The following is a 23,866-nucleotide window of genomic DNA, read 5'->3' on the forward strand; positions in this document are numbered from 1 at the left end:
AGGTGAAAAAACCCACCTATAGAAGTGTTCTCCATCGTTTCATGTGGTAGGTTCAACGATAAAGTAGTTCTGATTCTCATTACTTCGTGGATGACAGCTTCGCAGTACGGTAATTTAGCCTTGTCGGACAACAATGGTACACGATCTTTTCCGATGGCATCATCTATTTCTTTGTGTACTTTCGCCTGAACATCGGGATAGTTTACCAAGTACGCCACACACCAATTCAAGGTATGAATTGTTGTATCCATTGCGGCTGGCATGAAAGTATAAGATTGGAAGGTCTGAGCATGTTGCAAACAGGTGTGAGTTTGTCATACGACGGTTTCAATGTAGTTCCAACTCACAACGTACGGCACCCTGTCACCTAACGGAGAAGCCACAGATAATCTAAAAAGATGGGTTCAAAATCTGAGCATATAGTTCTTGCAATTTTTCTGACCGCGTCTGCTCCACACGCTGTAGAGTTTGTGAAGTACTCACACTCTAAATTTTCCTATAATTTTAAAATATTTAGTGGCACGACGCCTTTTTACGAGTGTTAGGTCAATGCCAGCTTAAATACTGATAATTATTTCGTATGGGCAAGTCAACAGTGATTTTAGAGTTACTATAAATTTACTGTCACTGCTATAATTTCCATGAGCACCATAACTCCCTATATTACCACAGAATACTACAGCCATCTTTCACAAAACACTGCATTTTGGTTCAAGTAGACAATTCTTTACTAGAGTACTTCAAATTTAAGTTCAAACCAAGCAAGCAAGCACCGTTGCCGATATCAAACCTGAAAGGTCCACACTAGTTTCCACCTTAACTATCCTAATAACAAGTAATCAAGAACTAATTGTAAGTGTTTTGAAAAGAGAAGGGAAAACAACCCCATGAGCTTGAATCTTTAGCCAAAACAAAGGTGTAAAAGTATGCTTTAATAAGTACTGGGTGCATCAACTGATCTAGCGATCCTACCTAATCACCTCATCAAAACAGTGTTTTTGGATGTGAAGGCCTTCACACAGAGAAACTGTGACATGGTTTTTAAAACATCATTACCCGAATGCTTGTACAGTAGTGACCATATTATAAAACTTATGGTAAGGTATAAAACGTATGGTAAGGAAAGATATACACTAAAGTCACAAAGCACAGCACATCACAGCATTACATAAATATATTCAGAAAATCTTCAAATTATATGACTGACGTGCAAGGTTCATGCTGGTAATGAAAACTAGAATTGATGTGAAGTGTTCGTTTCGAAATATAATGAGTGAAACCAGTTCAATGTTTTCCTTGCTCTCCATGGCCTTGAAAGCCAAACTTCCGAGCATAGGATTCATGAAATTTGCCACGAGTGTTTCTCGTGATATTTTAAGAAAGCTTTTTATCATTTCCAAACTCGGTAAAATAAAATCTACAGCTTGTCACACAACCATAAACATTCAACAGACTGACTATATTTTTCCGGCTGTTCTTCTACTCAGACAAAAAGTTTTGTATCGGTCGTATTTCAATTTATGGGAGGATGTCGCACAACGCCGTGCCAAATGTTTCAACAATATTTATTAATAGAGTATAAATATATACTCAGTCAGTTGTTCTTCTTAAATAAATCCTTAAACGCGTTTAAATAATATAGAGAAAGCAATTTTGTCCACATGACTGCATTTTATGTATCCTTTTAAAATATAGCATACATCCTAAAATATAAGGGATGTGTTATTAAAAGATTAGGTAAAGATAAAGATTGACTGCAATAAAACTGTTTTCTTCGATTGAAATAAAGCTCAGTGGGATTAAAGAAAGAAAACTTGAAAAGTAACAAAATCACAACAGTATAATTATTGGCGCAAACCCTTGAAATGATAAATATTCACGTGATCTGGCAACCATATTTGATTATTCAAAAACCTAAATAATTGTTTCTCCGGATGACCTAGGGGTCTGGTCGATTCGAATATTTGTGTATAGCAAGCATGTTCTTCAAAATTTGACGATAAAATAGCGATCGGTCACATGACCTTGGCTGCCATCGAATTTTATAGTTGGACCATCAACCATCACCATCAGCTATTATACGTGTATGTACGTCAATAAGTATGGGTCTAAGACTTTACAAACTCGTTTGTTAAAATATATTATTTGTATTTACCAGCATTGGACAAAGACCGAACAATACAAAGCCAAATGCTCTACGTATAAAAAATTAGCTCTACATTTAATAACTATGGCGAGAAATTGAAAATTACATTTAAGAAACGAGTACAGTGGCTGGAAAACAATGCATGCGGATCCCATATTATTATTAACTGTATATGAAGTTACTCAGCAAGCTCGTACATGCGTTGTGTAATATTTTTGAAGAATGGAGAATTGAAGACAATCACTGTACTCTAAACGAATTTCCTCTATCATCCAACAAACATATGAATGAATTACCTCCAAAAATATCAGCTACTATTTGTCGTACATGAACGTCCGTCAACTCATCGGCCTGGTCTTTACATTTCAATTCTGTTTGGAACCTCAAAACATCATGAACAATATCAGAAACGCTACCTGTCAAAGAAGAATATTGAAATGACCATGAGTGATTGACAACGAACATTATCATTCTATGATGATTAGTTCTTATAGTATTTTTTGAGTAACAGATTGACCAAGGAAGCAATCCTAAAAATGTTGTTCATATCATAAATGAGATAATCATTAGGAGGAAGAGCATAATGAGAGTGATAATGTAGATGATTGTTTTGTATTTGTTGTTAAAATTAAAAAAAGTTATTGTTATTACCGCAGTAGTGTAAAAGTAAGATATTATTTGTTTATTAATAAAACGAAGACGTCATAATGAATCATTACGGATCAAAATGGTGAAGACAGAAAGCTCAGACACAGCGGAACCTATTAACTTCATGCACGAGAGTTTATGATATCTATTATACTTTTCTATTATATGTAAACGTAGTTATAATCTATGAGAGCATATCATTATAAATTCCAGCTAAATCTACATTTCAGATACATGTCACACATGATTCTTGACTATGCTATCATTTCAACATTTCTGCCATTAAGTTATTTATACTATACCTTCTTGTATATTCATCCTATGATCGTCGATCTTTGACTGGATAAATGCTAACCAAGTATTGGAAACTTTCTTCATCTGACGGATGGATTTAGTTGGTAAATACTTAAATATTGGCTGCAAGTCAGCCAGCGTCGTGCCAGATCCAAAGACATCATTCATGTCGTCAGTGATCTGTATGATGTTTTTGAATTCAGTGTCATCAAGGTCATAACTGAAACAGAGGTGACAAATGTCAAGATGACGAAGACGTGAGAGAAAATATGACATGCCATGCCACCGTTCTGCAATGATAAAATGTCAAAAGATTGTCATGGTACTTCAAAGAGAGGGGTCGATTTCAAGTAATAATGGTGCAGTACTTATCAAGAGAATTTCTACACCACCGTTCGAGAATCGAGTAGTGAGTAAGCCTTAAAGCTAACTTTTATCGTAGGGCTAAAATAGGTGTCACTTTTCCAATAGCATCTAACAGTCTGAGATTTTCGTGTTTGCAATAAGTACATGAATAGCGGACAACTGTGTCTTCACGGCCGGAACATCAATAGAATAAAGAGTCTTAATGGTCTTAATGACACAAAGAAAGACTGTAAAACATATGATTCCACGTCACCAGCAGATCAATGCAAAGTCCGTTGACATTTGCATTGCATGTACCAGACAATTAGAAAAATACGCCTTAAAGAAACACCATGTTCTCATGATTACTTGAACACAGCAGAATAAGAAGCTCCGAAAGGTGAAAACACTTAATCTCATTCGATGTCACGCATTGCTGTCTTAGATAGAATAATGAAGCATTCAGGCATCTATGTGAAACTATTTCATTAGTTGAAAGTCAGCTTTGCTTTATATACGTTCTTACTAATAATACACAAACTCAATCATCATACTGACATTCCTTCTTTTTAATGTCAATGATGTAAGGTACTGCAAGGTGCGCATTAGAGCCGCGAATAGCGTTGGAAAATACTGCCCGTTCGCAAACTTCGTGGCTTTTGCGCCATAACCATATCATTCACATCATATATTCGTGACTAGGGCATCCAATTGGCCGGGTTGTGACCATTACCGTTACCACGATAAATTTTCTTGCAATTTCCAACGCCGGTATTTTGCGCGATCTATGTGCGCTGAAAGTCTACAGTTCACAGCCCCGGCATATCTTGCCCTCAGTCCTATGGGTCTCATGAAAAAGTCTTAGCTAAACAGTCAATTGTAGCGCGAAAGCAGATTTATTCTCGATCGCAAATATATATTGATAATTGATCTGTTGAAAGGTTTATATTCAATAAAATGTGAAAGCAAATAAAATGATAACTGTCCTAAAGCTTGTGCAAGCTTTTATTAAAGAGTTTGCAAACTTACTCGACATTCCTATTTTAACATACAAATGACTTGAATAATGTTGCCATAGTTATTGGAAATCCAGTTGGAGGTTTCTATGAGTAGTTCAGATCAGCTACAATCTAAGCTACCCTAGATATTGGGTTATTTTATAGTGTATTGAGGCTACAACATTGAATACAGTTTACCATAAATGCCCAATTGATATTGTTGCGTGTACGTTGCGTGAGACTACAGCTGACGCTAATTTGGTCATTTCTTCATTGATATGTGTATTTAAATAGGCAAGCGAACTTACTTGTGACCGAAGCAAATATTTGAAATCACATTACAAACAAACATCGTCAGTATTGATTTCGGATCGAACGGTTCTCCATTCTTGTCTACAACGGCTTTCTTTATACGAGGAAACGCCTCCTGTGTAACAATTTTTTCCAATGTGTATCCGTTGGCGTAATTCCTAAAAAATACAATAGTGTAGTTAATCAAATAAATATAATCTGATTTGCCTGTTGTTGAAATTTGTTTCCTTTGCATCAGATATGAAATCGTCATCCACTAACGAATGATCAGTAGAACTCAATTGTAGTCATAAAGTAGCAAACAAATTATTCCACCATTGCTTTCTGCTTGTAACAAAACAGGGGCGTAAGTGTTATAATGTCCATTCTGATTGATTTCAATATTTGTCAGATTTTTATCCCGACCTTATTCATGAAATTTGTTCTCACTCGACGATTTGAAATTAAAATGAATTTCTGAGCAAGCATGAATGGAAAATTTACGAGGACACTAGAAATTTGTCTTCTTATTAAAAGTTAAATTCAAAACATACTGCGTTAAACGTTTTGTAACAGTTTTCTAATTAACTCGACTAAAGCAAAATTATAATTTTATCGAGTACGACACTTTTCAGTAGGCCATTTAATGAAAAAATAAATAAATAATCATTAAATAATTAATAATTAAATAAATAAATATGTAAATAAACAAATAAATACACCCTATGGCGAATCCTTGAACACAGAGTGCGATGTTTCACAATGAGAAGCAGAAATAGTAGAAAGGCTGGAGGCATTCCTCTGACAAATATATCATGTGCCAAATAATGAGCAAAATCTATTGGTGAACTGCAAAACTAAATGAAAAATGCAAGGATCAGAAATTTCAAACAAAGAATTTTAATGGTGATATCACACGCAAGCCATAAGGGGTCCAACGTCACTCTTTCATGATCTATTCAATAACGCCTCTCTACTTATAAATAGTAAACATATGGTTTGTCACTGTATAGCATAAACGGTCTACTACCTGGCGACCTTAGCTATCCTGGCTATTTTTAAATAGAGCTTACCTGACTGCTTGGTGTCCAACTTTACGCAAGACCTTCCACTTCTTAGAGAAATCACCATTAATAATATTTTGATCTCCCTCGCTCAATAGGTTCACTATATTGACATTTTTTCACGATGATAAATACATTAATCATTTAACCTCCAAAGATTTTTTGGTGAAGTCAAAAGTTTTGGGATAAAATAAGTGTTAAATCAAAGTTTAATCATTGATAAAAACGATAGGCTGGATGAGTTTTATGCTTAAACGACCACAAAGTTGTTGCCATTATAAATAGCGGATCGGTCGCCCTCCACTCTCATATAATTAAAACTATAAGGTCAAGGATTCTCCAGTAACAATGTAATATGGATATTTCGGCAACGATACATCTAATTTTAGCCAACGTGCACAGTACAACTCGGTCAAAGACTGTTCATGTGTACATGTATGGATGCTTTAATATTTAAAATGCGTACTAATCATATGTACTTCACTGGGCATTAAGGTGGAGCTGCACTTTGCCAAACATTTTTATCAAAGGAATATATTTTATCTAGACGATCCTATCTAAGATGATGGAAAGCCCTTCATACTGTATATTTTCAAAAGCGAAGAATCTAAAGTTTAGCATGGTAGTAATACCGGTAGTTTACTCGAATGGTGAAGGGCTATGTAATTTGCGTAAAAAAATCAGTTTTGGTGTTAAAAAACACTTAAGTAAAAAAGTTGATACTATTTGCTGAAATGTTATTCAAAATGTAAGAACTTCATTGCCTAGGCAGTCGTTTAATTATGTAACATTAAAAGAACATAATGTGAACATTTCAGAAAATATAACCGAACCAAAAAGGAAACAAATTCTTTGGAAATTTTGAAATCGGGAGAAAACAGAAGCCTTGAAATTCGGTGATTGACATATATTTGCATAAATTCACACCTCTTTGTCACGGAACTTACTACTGCTTGACGAGCTTAAAGCCCGGGGCGAAATGGACCGGGATCCGGATTAATGCCAAGTTTGGGTGGGCATTTGGGGGCATGGCTCTGCATAATGAGTCTGTTGGTAACGGTTGCTATCGTTCGCATTATCTGCGTAATCTGTTTGCTCTCAAATCACGCTCTGACTATAAGCTTAGGTACAGCCTTCGCACTACGCGAAAGAAAAAAAGAAAGAAGGAAAAAAACAATTTCATAAAAACGGAAGCGTGCTGAGTTGATCTACTGAAGTTTTTGCTGAGTTGATTTACTGAAGTTTCGGGGTCACATATCCACATACGAAAATGGCGCCGTACGTAGTGGAAATAATCATCAAGAAAGTAATAAACATAAACATTAAAAATAATCCGAAGCTGGCTATTTCGTATGTTGAAATCATGAATTACCGATCTGAACATTGACTGAGAAACACTGTCGGGAAAATGGTAGGAAATAGGTGAACGACGTGACGTCATGACCGATCGCTAAAATAAAAAAATAAGTTCACTACATCACGGAAGGATCGAGATTTCCATGAATCTCGCGTACCACGATATCTGTAAGCGATCGAGGTCGGCTGCTCGGTTGCTTTGATGGTGACCCCGGACATCTCATCACGAGTTATGTTTATTTTCGGAGCAATGGGATGAACCACGGACTGGGTTCATAGATATCTCCGTTATTGAAGAAATTAAAGTCCACCTTTGTCGAAATCTTACGATGTAGTGCCAACTCAATGAACCGATCTCGGACACACGTATGATGACGCTCACTTTCTCACCTTGAACTGACATTGACAAATACTGTTTTGATGTCTTTACAAGCTTTGTTTAATTCTCATAACAGAAGTCCAAACGTAACTGGGGCAACCGGTATGTCAAAACCTTACCAACCCTCCGAACACGACATGTCATTGCCATGTGTGAGAACACGTGTACGTACGGCCGTTTTCAGCCCGGGTTTTCAAGGCTAGCATTTATATCAAAAGCGACTGTAGCGTACCGGTACTTTCGGCCGTAGATTTGGGGGGCTGTTTAAAAAAGTGGCTCTCTTTGACTGACTGACTGTAACTAAATTGATCATGGAGGCTACCGCCATGCTTTAGTATTTAGTTGTTTTCGATGTCATTGTAAACTATGGACTCTGCCTGCAGTTCTGTAAAATACGGTGTACGCACTTTTCGCAAGGATACATCGTACCGGTACTGACTCCTCTCTTCCTAAGTCACGACCGAAAATGGCTCACTTTCGCGATGTCATTGCAACATAAACGCTTGTTAGTAAAATAGTTTATGACAACCACGAAGTTTTCATTCTGTGTGCACGCCAATATACATGTAACTCTAGGCGTACACATGGTTTGTTTACGTCGTAATTATTCTCGTAGGCACAGCAAATGTTTGACCAGTTTACACCTCTGCGCGTCACTGAATGATTGACAATTGTTTAATTAAAACGCGGAACGACTGTTCCCTGGGGGCAATTTCCTTTGTTACGAAAGCGATTTTTCCCCTACATCGTCGTAATTTTAAAAGGCTTTGTGAAACTTTGAGGATACCTGTATGGCCTACGTGTTTATGAAACAGTCTATGTTTATGGTATGCCAATAATGTTTGTTTGAGAATCGCTTCGGCTGATTTTCACGGAGCGGTCTACCTTGCTGTTGCCAGTTGTCACTCAAGCGCCATTATGAATTTTCGATGAGTTAGGGGTCTTTTATACCCCGCACCGGGGTTTAAAGGTGAACTAAATGAATATATTAATCTTGGGTTAACAAATTTATCAAGATTAATGAATAATTGCAAAAAAAAAAAGATTTTGCGCAAAATACGCGGTTTTGGTGCAGCGCCCCGTAAGTATTTTTAAGCTAACTACGTTCCAAAGAGGCTTGCAGTGTGACGAAAATTTTCAAGGTGCCTTATAAGGCAAATTGATCCCAATGGTGCTCTATAAAACGCTCGGGGCAGAGCTATATAATTGCGTTTGCCGGTTAAGTCATGCTCTTCGTGTCATATAATTCGTGCAGCCAAATTATAATGCAAGCATTATAGTGCTTATTTATTTATCAATTGAGGTTAACCCTGACACAGAAAAACTAATTTTTTATCTCACTTGTATATATCCAGGGTCTTCCCGAAAATTCATCCTGTTTTTCCAAGAGGGCTTCTCGCACAAGCTCGATTTTATTCAGCACAACAATGCACTGCATTCCGATTTTCAGGGTAAAAATATCGCCGTATGTCTTAGCGAAGTCACAAATTGTCCGTACTGGACTTTTGGCCAGATCTGCAACGAAATAGATGACAAAAGTTAAAACTGCTTTCCGTCAGGTGTTTTCATTGATTTCGTTTTGATTAAGGAAGTAAGATGAGTTTCCTCCCTTTTTTGTGAACAGGTCAGTGCACAACAACATATGATTTGCAAAACTTAACCAAACTCTGGGTAGAAGTAGCTCAGTGAAACTAAGAAGGTGAATAGTTCAGTCAATCTATGGCATTTTGGCACCAAACCCAACACATATCGAAACATAACTTTTTCTTCGGAATTCATTTTGAGAAATGGTACCAACAACATCAATTTAAATATTTACTCGAATCTGCCTTTGGGAAATATGTCTAATTTACATTAATTAAATGTGGCTGCCAGGTGTCTGACAAAACAACATTATTGGCCATATATCACATGGTAAACAAGCTATGTCATCGATTTTAAAGTCTAACATTACTCATTTGGTACAGGGAATCATTTTTGAGATATAATGTTTAATTTGCATAAATCCAATATGGCTGCCAACATTCCTGCAAAGCAACATTTTCGCCGGCACATAACGTCATAAACAAGTTATTTCTGTGATTTGTAAGCAAAAGTACATTTCGTTGACATGGACAAACCATTTTGGTGGTACAGTGTTTTACATGGTCATGATAATCATTGGCATAAATCCTATATGGCAGCAAAAGTTCCTTCACCATCATGTCCTACAAGTCATTAACCACGTATTAAAACAAGCTATTTCAGTGATTTTTAAGTTTAATATATTTCATGGTCATAAAGGAACATTTTTGAGATTCAATTTTTTACAAAAGTTCTATAATGATATTTTTCATAAATCCAAATACCCAAATACTTAATAGTTTCTAATATAAATAAGGTTCCGGTATATTGTAGCACTAACAATCTATCAGAAAGTAGGTGATGCCCTTGGACATGTATTTGTATTAAATATAGAAAATATGCTATTAAAAAATTATAATAGCGGTCCATTCAACACAAAAAAGTCCATTTTAACAGTTTTCAGGGGCACTTGAATGTATTAAAATATTTTATAAATATACTGTATTTGTAAAGACGTTTAGGCTGATTTTAGAGACTTCGATATATGACTTGATAAACAGATTAAACCAAGAAATGTACTTAAAGCTCTTACTATTAAGATATACACATATTATTTTCTACATATAAAAAATTGTTGATGGAGAAGTACATTTAATGATTGTAAGTCGTCTGAATCATTTATTTCCTTCCTAACTGTAATTTGTATTGGTGTTTCATGCTATACAGTGACAAACCATATGTTTACTATTTATAAGTAAAAAGGCATGTACAAAATGAGTAGTTTTTATTTTAAAGTGAACTCCCTCATTATGGATGAGTATATTTTTAGTAGACCAACCTCAGATGATAGGCAGGAAGTCATCATACATAACGGCACAAATAGAATGAACACAAAGCTGATGTAAACACAGAAACAAAAAATAAAATGACAAAACAACAAAATGCCACAAAGCACACAAATTAAAACTTAGCAGTTTTGCAGACAAAGTCAAATTCATAACCACTTTATCACCACACAAATTCATAAAGACTGCATGCTTAAAATTATTCAAACACATATTCATCCCTACAGAATCAAACTTCAAAACAACACAAAAAATACATCTGGAAAAAGACACTTCTATGTATTGAAAAACAAAATGGACCTGACATACAACAGGAAACACAAAGTTCAGGAAACTATCTGAAAGCTATGTAACTGGTCCCTGTGAACGTCCCTTTTAATGACCTCTTGTGCCTTTGCATAGTCACTTATTCATTTATTATACTGGGTTGTATAGTATTTTGCTAGTTGAGACATAATAGGACAAAGTTCGTTTTTAATAATAAATTACCTACGTTGTTCAAATAGGGACAGTTTACACGGTGGCTCTGCCGGAAAATGCCGAGAGAGTTTGACCGGTTAAGAAGGGCTTGACTACGCAGTTTCTGCGTAGTGAAGCTTCATTACGTATTCATGGTGACCCCTGGCCAGCTGTCAATAACTTTGGGGGCTTTTGTCTTTTGGCCTGCTTTGCATATGCGTCGTTGGACACGACCTGCCAATCACCCAGGTAGTCAATTAAACTATTAATTGACTGTTTACCGACCCAATTAACACTATCCAGCAGTATCAGTCATATTTTAATCGCGTGGCCCGGGTGGGCACAACGTAGGAACGCGTGTATTTATGTGTGTACGTTTCACTTGTGGTGTTGTTTGTACCATCGTGTGTCCTTGTTTCACCTACAGCATTACCTTCAAGGTGACAGGCTTACTATTAATGTTCAGTATCATTGCACCGAGTTCTGCCCACGGTGAAAACCACCTGTTTTGCCTACTAATTACTGCCCGTCGCTGCCCGTCCTGAATGTAGCCTATCTATAGCTACAGTAATCACATAAATCATTTATCAGTTTTGATATATACTCCTAAATTGTAAGTTGATCAAAATCGAGACCACATTCAAGGCTATGCAGACTGTCCATGTAAGCACACACAGTGACAAGAAGGTGGCAAACACCTACTCACCAAGCACATCGGATCGGCGAAAAGAAGCATAAAAAGCTAGGCTTATCGCCAAAACAAACGCGCCAAGCGCTAACAAAAACCCATACCAAGCGGCCCTTTTCAGGGTCACCAAATACTCCAAAAAGGGAGCTACCAAAAAATACGATAATATGACATAGAACACACAAACACTTAAAAGAAATAACAAAAATCGTACACATAACAAACAACTGAAACACAACATTAAATACAAAATAAACAATCACAGTAACGTAACAGAAAACATGGCCGTGGAAATAAATCAGCTATTTCCAAAGAAAAGCCGACAACACATGAAATTCAACAACAACCTATCATCGCTCAAACTATGAAACTCCGAAAAATAGTACTAGGCAAAAGCCTTAAAATTCATTCGGACACCAACAAAACCAAACAGAATAAAACCACCTCAGGATTTTAACAAATAAAGTCGTATAATGTGACTACGCTACATCATGAGACACAAACAATCGCAACAACACCAATTCAAAGAAAAGTCAAATTGGACTCCACGAACAACAAAAAACAAAAACTTGAAAGCTATCTGAAGCTGCTAAACTCGCACTTCTAGAGATACCCTTTCAAACAAGGAAACAAAACATGACGCGTGCCAAAAGAATCGCGATAAACCAGCTTGCAAACATTGGACAAATTTTGGGAAAATAACCCTTCGACAAGGGTCGGTTTTTCGTTATTGTCAACACAAACGATTACGTACTCGAAAGCGAAAGGCAATTACGTAACACTCAGTATTATACACAACAAGCCAGAACAAACAGTAAACAAAGTAAATGAACTATTAATTAAAATGTACGAGAACAAGCACATCAACCAGGATACTTGTAAGTATCTTGATCCAATAAACATAAAATCCGTACCCCGCAGTGGTACTTATTGCCTAAAATTCACAAACCTCCGCAAAATCTAAAAGACACACCAGTCAAAACAAAATTTACCGAAGTAAAGAAATATAGAACAAACAAACCGAACCACCAAACGGACTCACAACGTGACCAAAATTAATATACTTGCCTCGCTAATCGGAAAGCAAGACCACTTAAATGCATTAAAATAAATTTTCACAAACACAAACTAAGGAAAGAATCTACACTGCGACTGATGAGAAACCACACTCGGGTTTCGAAACGCAAGCGTCAAAGGGCGACTCTATCAACTTTTGTAACAACCACTGTGTAACAACATAGGTCCGGCTGCGTCTCGCCATAAGCTTTCCCCACACAAACAAAACATTACCGTACACACTAATCCAAACTTCTCTACAAATATCCAAAGCGAAACAAACATTTCATTAACACAAACAATCGGATAAGAATGTAGGAACACATTTTCGAAACGAATCAAACACAAACTCGACACAAAAACATTTAGGATAGTTAGGTGGGGAGCCTGTTTCACATTTTTTACATCTCGCTATACTGTCTATGATTCTAAAAATAAAGTCATCTGCCACTTTTTCTGTATACGCGGTTTGGCAAAACTCATCTCTTCAATCGAAAGTCGGGCGATTTCATGGTTCTTTGGGGCACTTAAGTGTACGTCGAGCTTAAGGAATGTAGTTACATTCGCGATGTTTTATTCGAAAATTATTTATTCCTTCAAGGGCAAATGCACATAATTTATGCTGTTTGAAATACTGGCCGCTCATAAACAAGACAATAAACTCAATATATGTGCATTTTTACTTATATTGTCAAAGTACCACCGACACCCACAAAAAACCAAATGGTTCAGTCCAGGTATTTGCAACTCTCCATCCGACTGGTCAACAGGAAATCAACCATAGGTCTTTTGGCACGCGTATACGCCAGTCACCTAGGCGACGATAATCTGCACCACTTATCACCATCGGGAAGGTACTCCTCCCCATATACCACTGGTGATCCCACCCTCAAGGCACTGCGTCATTCGACCAAGCATTGTTATTGTAATTTCCTGCATAAAATTAACAGCGAGGTCAACCGGTCAAACTCTCTCGGCATTTTCTCTCATTTACACGGTGGCTCTTCTTATCTTTCTTCTGCTTTACATGAATTACATTTGCCTGTTGCATTTTGTGGTGCTAGACCATATGATTAAACTTACCGCCTATGTTTCCAATGAACGGCAAACCTCTTGGGCCTGGGGGAAGACCAGCAGGTCTATGCATACTCCATAATGCAGCTATCAGTACAAAGGCTACAAGGACCATAAAAACATTGATTGGACTGCTGAGAAAGTTCTGGATCGTTCCCGCTGTTACATAAACCATTCTGACAGCTAGCTTAATAGTCTGTGAAAACGTAGAGAAGTATTGAATTACTATGACTTGCCCCGTTGCTGGAGACCCAGTCGGTGAAATTCGCAGGGGAATGTGGCTTCCACATAGAGATTGATTTCGATAAAAGAGGTATCATGTAGTCGATTAGCCTGTAGGTCAAGAAGTAGTGGGTCTATATTTCAATATCTCATGCATACGATCTTTAGACTTAAATGTTTCACAAGAACTGGTGGGTCTACAGTTTGCATATCTCGTGTAGACTTATGTGTTTCACTTCGCCTCATTAGGAGCAGTGGGATCGTCCTGCCTGGCGCCATTGCATTCCAGCCCCGCGCCCACACAAAAATTGACCAATTTGGGATTATGGCTTATCAACCAATTTCATTGTTCCTGCTGTTTTTCCTTAAATGTTTGGTTAGTCCTATGTACTTGACACCTTTCGGGAAACTTGTACCTGGTTGGTCTAAAGGGCTCTTCCGATAATTTTTTATGACCCCTCGTGCTGGTGAGGTGTTAAACTTCTTTTTAACAGTAGTATAGTCTCAGCTATACACAAGTGATCAGTATTACAACAGAAAACAAAACTCGAAAGCTATCTAGAAGCGACAAAACTCGCACTTCTAGAGATACCCTTTCAAACAAGGAAACAGAACATGTCGCATGCTCAAAGAATCGCGATAAACAAGCTTGCAAACAATAGGCTAATTACAATAAAACCCTTCGACAAGGGTCGAGGCATCGTCATCGTAAACACAAAAGATTACGTACACGAATGCGAAAGACAATTACGCAACATCCAGTATTATACAAAACTAGACAATGACGACACAGAACAAACAGTAAACAAAGTACAACGAACTATTAAACAAAATGTACTAGAAAAAACACATCGGCCATGATACTTATAAGTATCTCGATCCAAAAAACATAAAAATCCGTACCCCGCAGTGGTACTTACTACCTAAAATTCACAAACCGCCGCCCGAAAACTCAACGTTTGCAGGGAGACCAATAATTAGCGGCTGCTCTAGTCCCACTAACAGAATCTCAGAATTCTTGGATTACTTCATAAAACCATTGGTCCAGCAACAACCAACGTATTTAAAAGACACATCAAACTTCATACAAGAAATTGAAAAACAAATGTCCCCCAACATGCATTTCTTGTAACACTCGACGTAGTATCTATGTAACACAAACACAATTCACGAGGAAGCGATTCGGCTAGTCAGTGAAACATTAAACTCACAAACCTCGCTTCAAACAAATTACGGTATCAAAAACCACCAACGGAAGACTTAATAGAAATGCTTTCACTAATTCTAAAACACAACAGTTTTGAATTTAACAAGCAATACTTCCGTCAAACCCGCGGTTGCAGCATGGGATCGAATGCGTCTCCAGAAATTGCTGACATTGCTTTTCATGAACTTGAAAAGAGAATAATCGTAAACAACAGCAACAACATTCATTTCTGGAAAAGATTCAGAGATGATGTCTTTGCAATCTTTCTGGGAACACAAACCGAACTCACTAACTTCATTCAAAAAATCAACACAATGCACCCAACGTTTAAGTTTTCATACGAAAACTCAACACAAGAAATTACATTCCTAGATGTAGTAGTTTTCAAAGGTGCAAGATACCACAAAGAAAATATCCTCGACATCAAAACACATACTAAACCAACAGACACATTCCAATTTCTACATAGAGAATCGTGTCACCCGACAGCAACATTTAATGGCTTTATCAAAGGTGAAATCCTTCGATACGCCCGCACTTGTAACAACAATGACGACTTTACTAAAAAAGTAGCTTCTTTAGAAACAAACTACTCGACAGAGAATACAAAAACAACGAAATCACGAATATAACAGATAAAATAAACCACAGTATTCGTAACACACTAACAAACCGTACAATTACACGTAAGGAAACAGCAAACAAACTCATCTTCAGTACAACTTACAGCCCCTACATAAAAACAAAAGATCTTAAGGCAATTCTTTTGAAACATTGGGCTGAACTGGAGAAGGACTCAACTCTAAGGAATCTATTTCCAGAATCACCAATCATTGCCTACAAGAGAAACAAAAACCTAAAAGACACACAAGTCAAAACAAAATTCACAGAAGTAAAGAAACAAAAAACAAACAAACAGACCACCAAATGGACTCACAACGAGACCCAAACATTGATATTCTTGCCTTGCTATTCGATGAGCAAGATCACTAAAACACATTAAAATAAATATTCACCACAAACACAAACTAAAGAAAGAATCTACATTGCGACTGATGAGAAACCACACTCGGGTTTCGAAACGCAAGCGTCAAAGGGCACTCTATCAACTTTGTAACACCATAGGTCCGGCTGCGTCTCGCCATAAGCTTTCCCCACACAAACAAAACATTACCGTACACACTAATCCAAACTTCCCTACAAATATCCGAGGCGAAACAAACATTTTTTATTAACACAAACAATCGGATAAGAATGTAGGAACACATTTTTGAAACGAACCAAACACAAACTCGACACAAAAACATTTTGGATAGTTAGGTGGGGAGCCTCTTTCACACTTTATACAGACAAGCGTGAGCATCTAGCGACTGATGAAATCTGCTGATGATGTCATGAATATGTAATTAGGTGAAAGTGGCCGTCGACGCGTCGCGACTGGCAGTGGCGCTGCACTTGATAAGTCTTAGTCGGGTGGTTACCGTATAACTTGAACAGCCGATCGTTTGCTGAGACGATCAAAAGGTGTCAAGTGCGCCTCCGATTAAAGTAGTAAAGTAAACTATGCATAACTAATAGACGGGGCCCAGAACGTCGTTTCAGGCCCAAACGACACTCTGAGCCCCGTCAAGTTCTGTGTGGGCGCAGGGCTGTCATGTGGGTCCTGCCTGGCGCCATCGCATTTCTGTGAAAAAAACTTTCATGTATTCTTGAGGATCTTATAATGCAATAATTTGTATTTGATTATGAACCGTACGTTTTCCTGAAACTGATCATGACTTGTTGGGAAAATTATTTGACTTATAGTCCAGTCAATCTACGAGATTTTGGCACCTACCACACCACAAATTGCAACAGAATTTTTTCTTCAGAATGCATGTCAGAGAGGTACCAAGAACAACATATCAATAGTTTACTCGATTCCACCTTGGAGATGTATGTCTAAAGATTTTGTACACGTCTTTTTTTAACAGTAAACATTGAAGATTACATGTTTTGACACTGTAGAGTGTTAAACACCCACAAAATTAATGCCTTCCAAAGATGAACTCAACGTTAAATTCAGAAAGAGAATATATTATTCAGAAGACTAACAATCATGAAGAGTTGTCATATACAGAAAAATCAAAATTGTAAAAATAAATGTCGAAGTACTTAACAGTTCCTTCTTAAAAACTGTACCAAACCCTTATTCATATTAAAAGCTATTACGCAGTGGAGCATTAATATGGCAGCCATATTTAATTTATGCAAATTATCAAAAAGCCTTTGTTAAAACTGAACCACAAACAGTGTTTCTTCATAAGCAAGAAAAATATCAAAACTAAAAAATCACGAAAATAGCCTGTTTAATGCGTGGTATATGACCGACAATTTCCTTTTTAGGAATGTTGGCCACCATATTGGAATTATGCAAATTAACAAAGTGCCAATGCAAATGATTGCCTATCGAAATAGTTTGTCCATGCCAAAGAAATACACTTTTAACTTTATAATCACTGAAATAGCTTGTTTATTACGGGGTATATGACCAAAAATGTATTTTGTAAGAATGTCGGCCCCCATATTGGAAATATGCAAATTAATGAAGTGCCTATGTAAAACATTATACCTCCAAAATGGTTCCCCGAACCAAATAACTAGTGTCAGACTTTGAAATCACTGACTTAGCTTCTTTAAAAAGTTATATATGACCTATTATATTAATTGGTAGGATAGTTTGCCGCCATATTTGATTTATGCAAATTAGACATATTTCCCCAAGGTGGATTCGAGTAAACTTTTACTATGTTGTTCTGGGTACCTTTCTAAAATGCATTTTGAAGAAAAAAAATCTGTTGCAATTTGTGGTTGGTCTAACTCTATTTCGACTGGACTATTGTTATTTTTGAATACAAGGTGTTTCAGCGTTCCAAAGTCATCATTATGGTTATATGTAGATCTGGTTATATGGTTATGGTTATATGTAGACGTGTCTGTACATAAGCCGCCTTTGAGTTTCTGTTGACATAGAAGGGTGATATGGCAGAGTTAAGCGTTTAGTGGTAGACAAAGTTATAGCACAGTATCTTGATCTACATGGGCATTCTGTTGTTCTTAATTGATGGTGTATGGGCAAAATAATTACATGGAGTAGACATACACACGGCTTCGTATTTTGTCGTTGTTGCCGCCGGACAGCATACAAACGTGATATAGAAGCAATAATAGCGTCACGAGAAATACGATATCACTATCACAGAAGGGAATTGTTACAGTTTCTCCGACTATCAATTCAGAACAAAAGTCGGCCTTCAGCATGACCTCAATTCTGTGGAGAGCATTTATGCAAATGCGCACTGGTGGTATGATGTAGGCAACTGCGTCAATCCAGGACCTGTATTTGTTCAAACTCAACAAAGTATGCACTAGAGGAAAGAAAAGTAACAGCTGTTTTCTGGCGATGTTTTCAAAGGCCTGACCTTGACGTTTTCTCCTGACAAGAATATTTACTATCGAAATAGTTTTTTCCCCTTGACGCAGCACTCACAAATACTGGGTAGGGTGCTGGAAGACCAGTTTTCGGGGTTGTAAAGCGGATTTAAATGGTGCGAACTTGGTGTGCGAGGATCTGAAAATATTTTAGTCATTTGTTTCTTCACATTTTCAAAGTCCATAGTTTGTTATCAAATTGCTTTAATGTTAATAATAAAAAAAATTCTGGAATCATTTAATAAAATGCTTTAGTGACATTTGTTTAGGAAAAATCTACAATACTAATGCCATTAAATTTTCTTGGGAAAAAAACAACAGCTAGTTCGTGTAAAAAAGGACAGGAGCTGCAACTCGATATTTTTTTCTGCTTCCAGAGTTTCTTGTTCTTCTCCCTATAGGATGTATTGAAACATCAATTATTTACTTCAAATATTAACACAAGCTGTATTGTAATTTTAAAAAGTGAACTGCAGTCCAGTCTAGAGCTGAATGTATATATTACCAACCGTTAATAAGCCAAATACTTCTTCTATGGGGTAAAATAGGAAACTTGTGACACACACAACAGATATACAGTGTCCCCTCCACATGTCACCAATGAAAATTCAGTGGGTTTCAGTTCGGTGACACAGCTTATACAGTATGAGATGGGCATATTGTATGTACAAAACGAACGATTAGCTTTGGTATCATGACATTTTTCAAAGTCACCGACTCATTGATTAATTAATTACCGTAAACTAGCATGGGACAGCTCTGTCTAGACTGAGAAATGAACAGTTGAGTACACTTGATCTACAATGTAATTGTTTTTACCGTTTCAGCTGAGAGTTTGAAGAGTCGTAGAGGTTCTCTCAGCTGAAACTGAGTAAAACAAACACACAGTTTCTTGTTTAAGCTTTTAACTGAAACTGTGAAAACAGCTACATTGTAGATATAATGAGCTGTCCCATGCTGGATTCACTATACATAATCAATGAGTGATGATACCCAAGCTAATTATTTTGTACATGCAATGTGTCCGTTTCAATTGAAACTGTAAAAACAGCTACATTGTAGATAAAGTGAACTTTCTCAAGCTGGGTTTACTATAAATATTCTATCATGTGTGTTGATACCCAAGCTAATCGTGTTTGTACATGTGATGTGTCTGTCTCATACACAGAGTTGTATGATTGAATTCAAACACACGTGTTGTGTTCGACAAGGTGAATACATGGGCATTTTAGCGTGGTTTGTGAGTAAGTTGTTCTTTGAGAACATGTAGTTGTCCATATAGAGTAGACGTTTTGTGAATGATCATTTATATTAATCTTAATGGTTTTTCTCGGCATCAGTACTTAATCTTTTAATCACCTTGAAATGCTTTAAGGTTATTAACACTGCCTGAGTATGAATATGTAATAGTGTTAATGCAATACTGACACTCCAATTTATGGTTGACCGAAATGCAGCTGCCAGCAAATGTTTACATAGACATCAAATCAGGTTCAATAATCGTTATCATTTAAGGCAACTAAGAAAGTTACCAGGTGCAAGGAACATATTGAAAATGACAAAGGCAATGGGGTCATCTTGAACCACAAAATAGTGGAGGTACCAGGTGTCCGGAATGGGTAAGCGTACCCTGCCAGCTAGACGCACCCGTCAAGATTGACCCGAAGCGACAAATCCATTGTTATTTGATGAATTCACCAAATTACTTCTGTGAGTCAAAATTTGGTATGCTGTCACTCATCATTTGCGTAACAGACAGGTCATATTTTGATACATCATCTCCGTATCTACCGTAGAACTTCTTAAATGATTTCACTAATCTACTTTCTGAGAATCCTTGCCTCACTATCTTTTGAGCTATTAGGCTGTGTCTAACTCGAAAGTCTTCATATGAATTGCATGCTCTACTGTTGTGAAATATACACACCATAAGTTTATGATTTCAAATATCACGTATGTGTTTGTGTTAATAAGCTGAATACTGAATATTACAACATATCGGGGTTAAAAACAATAGGTTTGAGTTTAAACGATGAGCAAAACATACTGAAAACAAAGATATAAAACTTGTAGGTCAATTTGTTGGCTTGATAAATATTCGGCAATATAATATTGGAGAATTTAAATATTTTTGATCATATAGAGGAGTATGTAATTAAGAGTGTTGAGTGGGGATCCAAAATGAGTTATGAATATTTAAATTGTGATGCCTCCGCACACCATTCAGTATTTATGTATGCAGTCTTAGACGGTATTTTGCGTACAGCAGATTACGCAAACACTTACTTGCGAGGTAGTAGGACAACCAAGTACCGTAAATTCCACTGCTACGCTGGTTTAGAAAAAAACGTGCGCTGAAAACACATCGCATGATATTGTCTTTTGCAGTGAGATATCACCACGATGACCTTCTTTCCTGTCGGTCCATTGCACAAGCAGTTCACCCAAATGATCGCAAAATCAGCAGAATAACCGTGTAACCAACGTCAATGTGTAAAGCCATTACTCCGATTTACAGAACTAATCCTGATAATACAAATACTTACGTTTCAAGACCGAGAAGGACACCTCATTCGTTGGTACAGATGACAGAATAGGGCAGCAAGTTGTCTTTGTAAAACTTGTTTGTAAAACTATTTGAATACGTGTGTCTAACCCTGTGACCTTCTTTGGTGAGCAAGGTGATGTACCTTTGTACTGTTTGTCACATGAGTACAAGTAGCTAGCCTTTGAAATGCAGCTATCTGTAACGGGGTAGGTTGCGTCTATGCGGGTCATCACGAAGTTGATCTTTTGATGACCCACATAGACGCAGCCTTCTCCGCCACAGATAGCTGCGTTACCACAGCTGAAAATAGCGAGCTATTGACTTTACATTCCATTTCGTTCAGTTCAGTTGTGGTGAAAATGTTTTTACAGTTCATGATCCCTTGACTCACGTCTCCGCCATCGATACAGCAATGTTTTTCACAGACTTTATAATTATTTATGCAAATTATGCAAAATTGAACTTTTTTACCTGATATTCAAGATTGGAAGTGAAAGCTTTGCAAAAAAGGGTAAGGCAGACATAAGTCAGATGTTAGCCTGACTAAGAGGAATGAAACATTTCCGATTTACATATGGAAGCACATTGAGCCTTCTAACGTTTCTGATGGAAGGCACTTAGCAGATAAAAAGAAAGTAAGACGGTAAATTTCGAGTAAACTCGATGCGAAAGTTATTTGTATATCGTCGGTAATTTAGATTCGTTCCCTTTAATATTAAAAATTTAATGATGGAGAAATGTAGCTTATTTTGCGAAGCGGTCGAATGAAGTTATATTAAAACCCCTGTAGCTGTAAGTCTTGAAATTTGTTGACCTGGAAAAGGCTTTCCATTTTCTTTCGTTTTTTTTTTGGTTTGGTTTTTATAAATTCTACAAATTTACAGGATATAGTATTTTACAACTGAAAAATTGGACAAGTAAATTTAAACTTTAACCGCTATTTTGATTTCCCGCCATTTTTAAAAACTGGTAATATTTCAAAGAAAACAAAGCATATGATGTCCCAGTGGAAATCATCCACCACTTTGCATAATATTGGACTACTCTGCTTTTTCTGTGAAGATTCCAATGCATATACATCAGGACATGTATGCACCACGTACAGTGTTTTTGCTTTATTTGCATGAGGGCGCCACTTTGTGCGCAAACGTTTATTATTTATCTTGCTCAAATTTCACATGCAGTCCCAGTTGACAGTTTATCACACTTGTATAAACACCCCTCAATGAGTACATTTCCACAAACTTGTTATGGTTTGGAAGTAAAATCACAAAAACAATGCTAAAAGATACAGCTACTGGGCCATTAAACATCGGAAGCGGCTCCCAAGGACGGCAATTGAATATAAAGCAATTTTGTTTGTCATTGCTAATGATATTTCGGAGTGCCGTTTACACAATTGAAGGGTATTGGTAAGGGTTTATGATATTAAACATTGGATGAAGACATTGACCCTTTTCCCTCATTAGAAACAAGTTTTTATCATTCCAAGAAAATGGTAAAGACAAGTTGTCTACGAATACAGGGAACAATGCATCTAATTATATTAAAGTCAAGTGATGAGACTAAACTGAGATCTTAGTAAAGGAGCTTAGGTACCCATTTGAACTTTAATTTTTCTTATTCATTAGTAGTAATGTAGTAGCAATTGTTTAATAATGTGAATTGCAACTCTATGAGTTGCTTAGCCTAAGGGCTTATCAGTCACCATTCAACTTATTTTTAAGCTCATGTCTCGGGTCACAATACTGAATAACCGGAAACATTATCAGTAGCTATCTTGGGGAATTACATTACAAACTTCACTGGCATTGACAAAGCTATATTATAATTACCAAAGTTATACGTTTACTTGTGTTTGTGTTTCGGCTCATAATTATTAATTTGTAAGGGTGCCTTTTCGTCATACTTCAATTTAGAAACGAAGGTGAGGTCAAATTTTGTGAAAAATTCGATATGTACATGGACTAAGTAGCTGTTGCAGTGGCGTTCAGAAATTACTTGTCAGATTATCGCCTACCCTATTACACATTTGTGTGTTTATCAACTATAAATGTTACGTTTTGATTTTTCGGGGTTTTTTTGTTCTAGAAAACATGTACAACGCGCATATGTCCCCCAGAAATATGTTGAAGTACGAAGTATATTACTTCACAAGAAGGCATTGTGTACACTTTACCATGTTGGCGTTGACATCATTAATTCTACTTAAGACTTTAAGGTTATAGTCGTCTGCATAACATGTTTGTATAGCACAAGTGCAGGTTGTGATGGGAGGTTGAACACAAGACATTTCGATATAATTTTCTGAAGCTTAGTTTTTTAATCTGCGACAAAAGGAAGGGGCATACATAAAGCATTACAACAAGGGGCTTTAAAATATTTCACCCCGAGAAGGCTTTCATGCGAGTTCAACACACTTAAGATTACCGTTTAATCTGTGTTTTTGCTCTCGTCAAAGGTGTAGTATATACCTGATTAAACCTTTCAGTCATTGGCTGCCTGTAAATGTAACAAATATCTGTTGCAATAATACAGAAAGTATTTAGCATTTGAGCTGTATGATCGGTTTTTTCTGAAGTAGTACTTTTGGGATGGAGCATTCGATCGTTGGAGTAGGTTGGTTAGAATACTGATGTGCCATTGTGTTCACAATCCTTATGTTTATATTTTCTGAATTTCAATACGTGTACTCAGGATTTCACACATTC

The 23,866-nt window shown here is 36.8% G+C and overlaps 1 protein-coding gene across 4 annotated transcripts in view; it reads right to left on the reverse strand.

Annotated features, from left to right (window-relative positions):
* Positions 1 to 21,341, reverse strand: part of LOC139133395 (cytochrome P450 1A1-like) — a 33,766-nt gene extending 12,425 nt beyond the window's left edge. Inside the window, exons 1-8 of one of the 4 annotated variants that reach the window (XM_070699957.1) lie at positions 21,154 to 21,333; positions 13,717 to 13,903; positions 8,863 to 9,036; positions 5,796 to 5,889; positions 4,740 to 4,901; positions 3,097 to 3,308; positions 2,443 to 2,562; positions 17 to 256 (exon numbers count right to left, since the gene is read on the reverse strand). In XM_070699957.1, the coding sequence (XP_070556058.1) occupies positions 17 to 256; positions 2,443 to 2,562; positions 3,097 to 3,308; positions 4,740 to 4,901; positions 5,796 to 5,889; positions 8,863 to 9,036; positions 13,717 to 13,882 (1,168 nt within the window). In that variant the 5' untranslated portion in view covers positions 13,883 to 13,903; positions 21,154 to 21,333. The other 3 variants (XM_070699956.1, XM_070699958.1, XM_070699959.1) reach the window with 3 other exon arrangements.
* Between the last annotated feature and the right edge of the window lie 2,525 nt (positions 21,342 to 23,866).

Source organism: Ptychodera flava, chromosome 5 (genome assembly GCF_041260155.1).
Source record: "Ptychodera flava strain L36383 chromosome 5, AS_Pfla_20210202, whole genome shotgun sequence".
NCBI lineage: Eukaryota > Metazoa > Hemichordata > Enteropneusta > Ptychoderidae > Ptychodera > Ptychodera flava.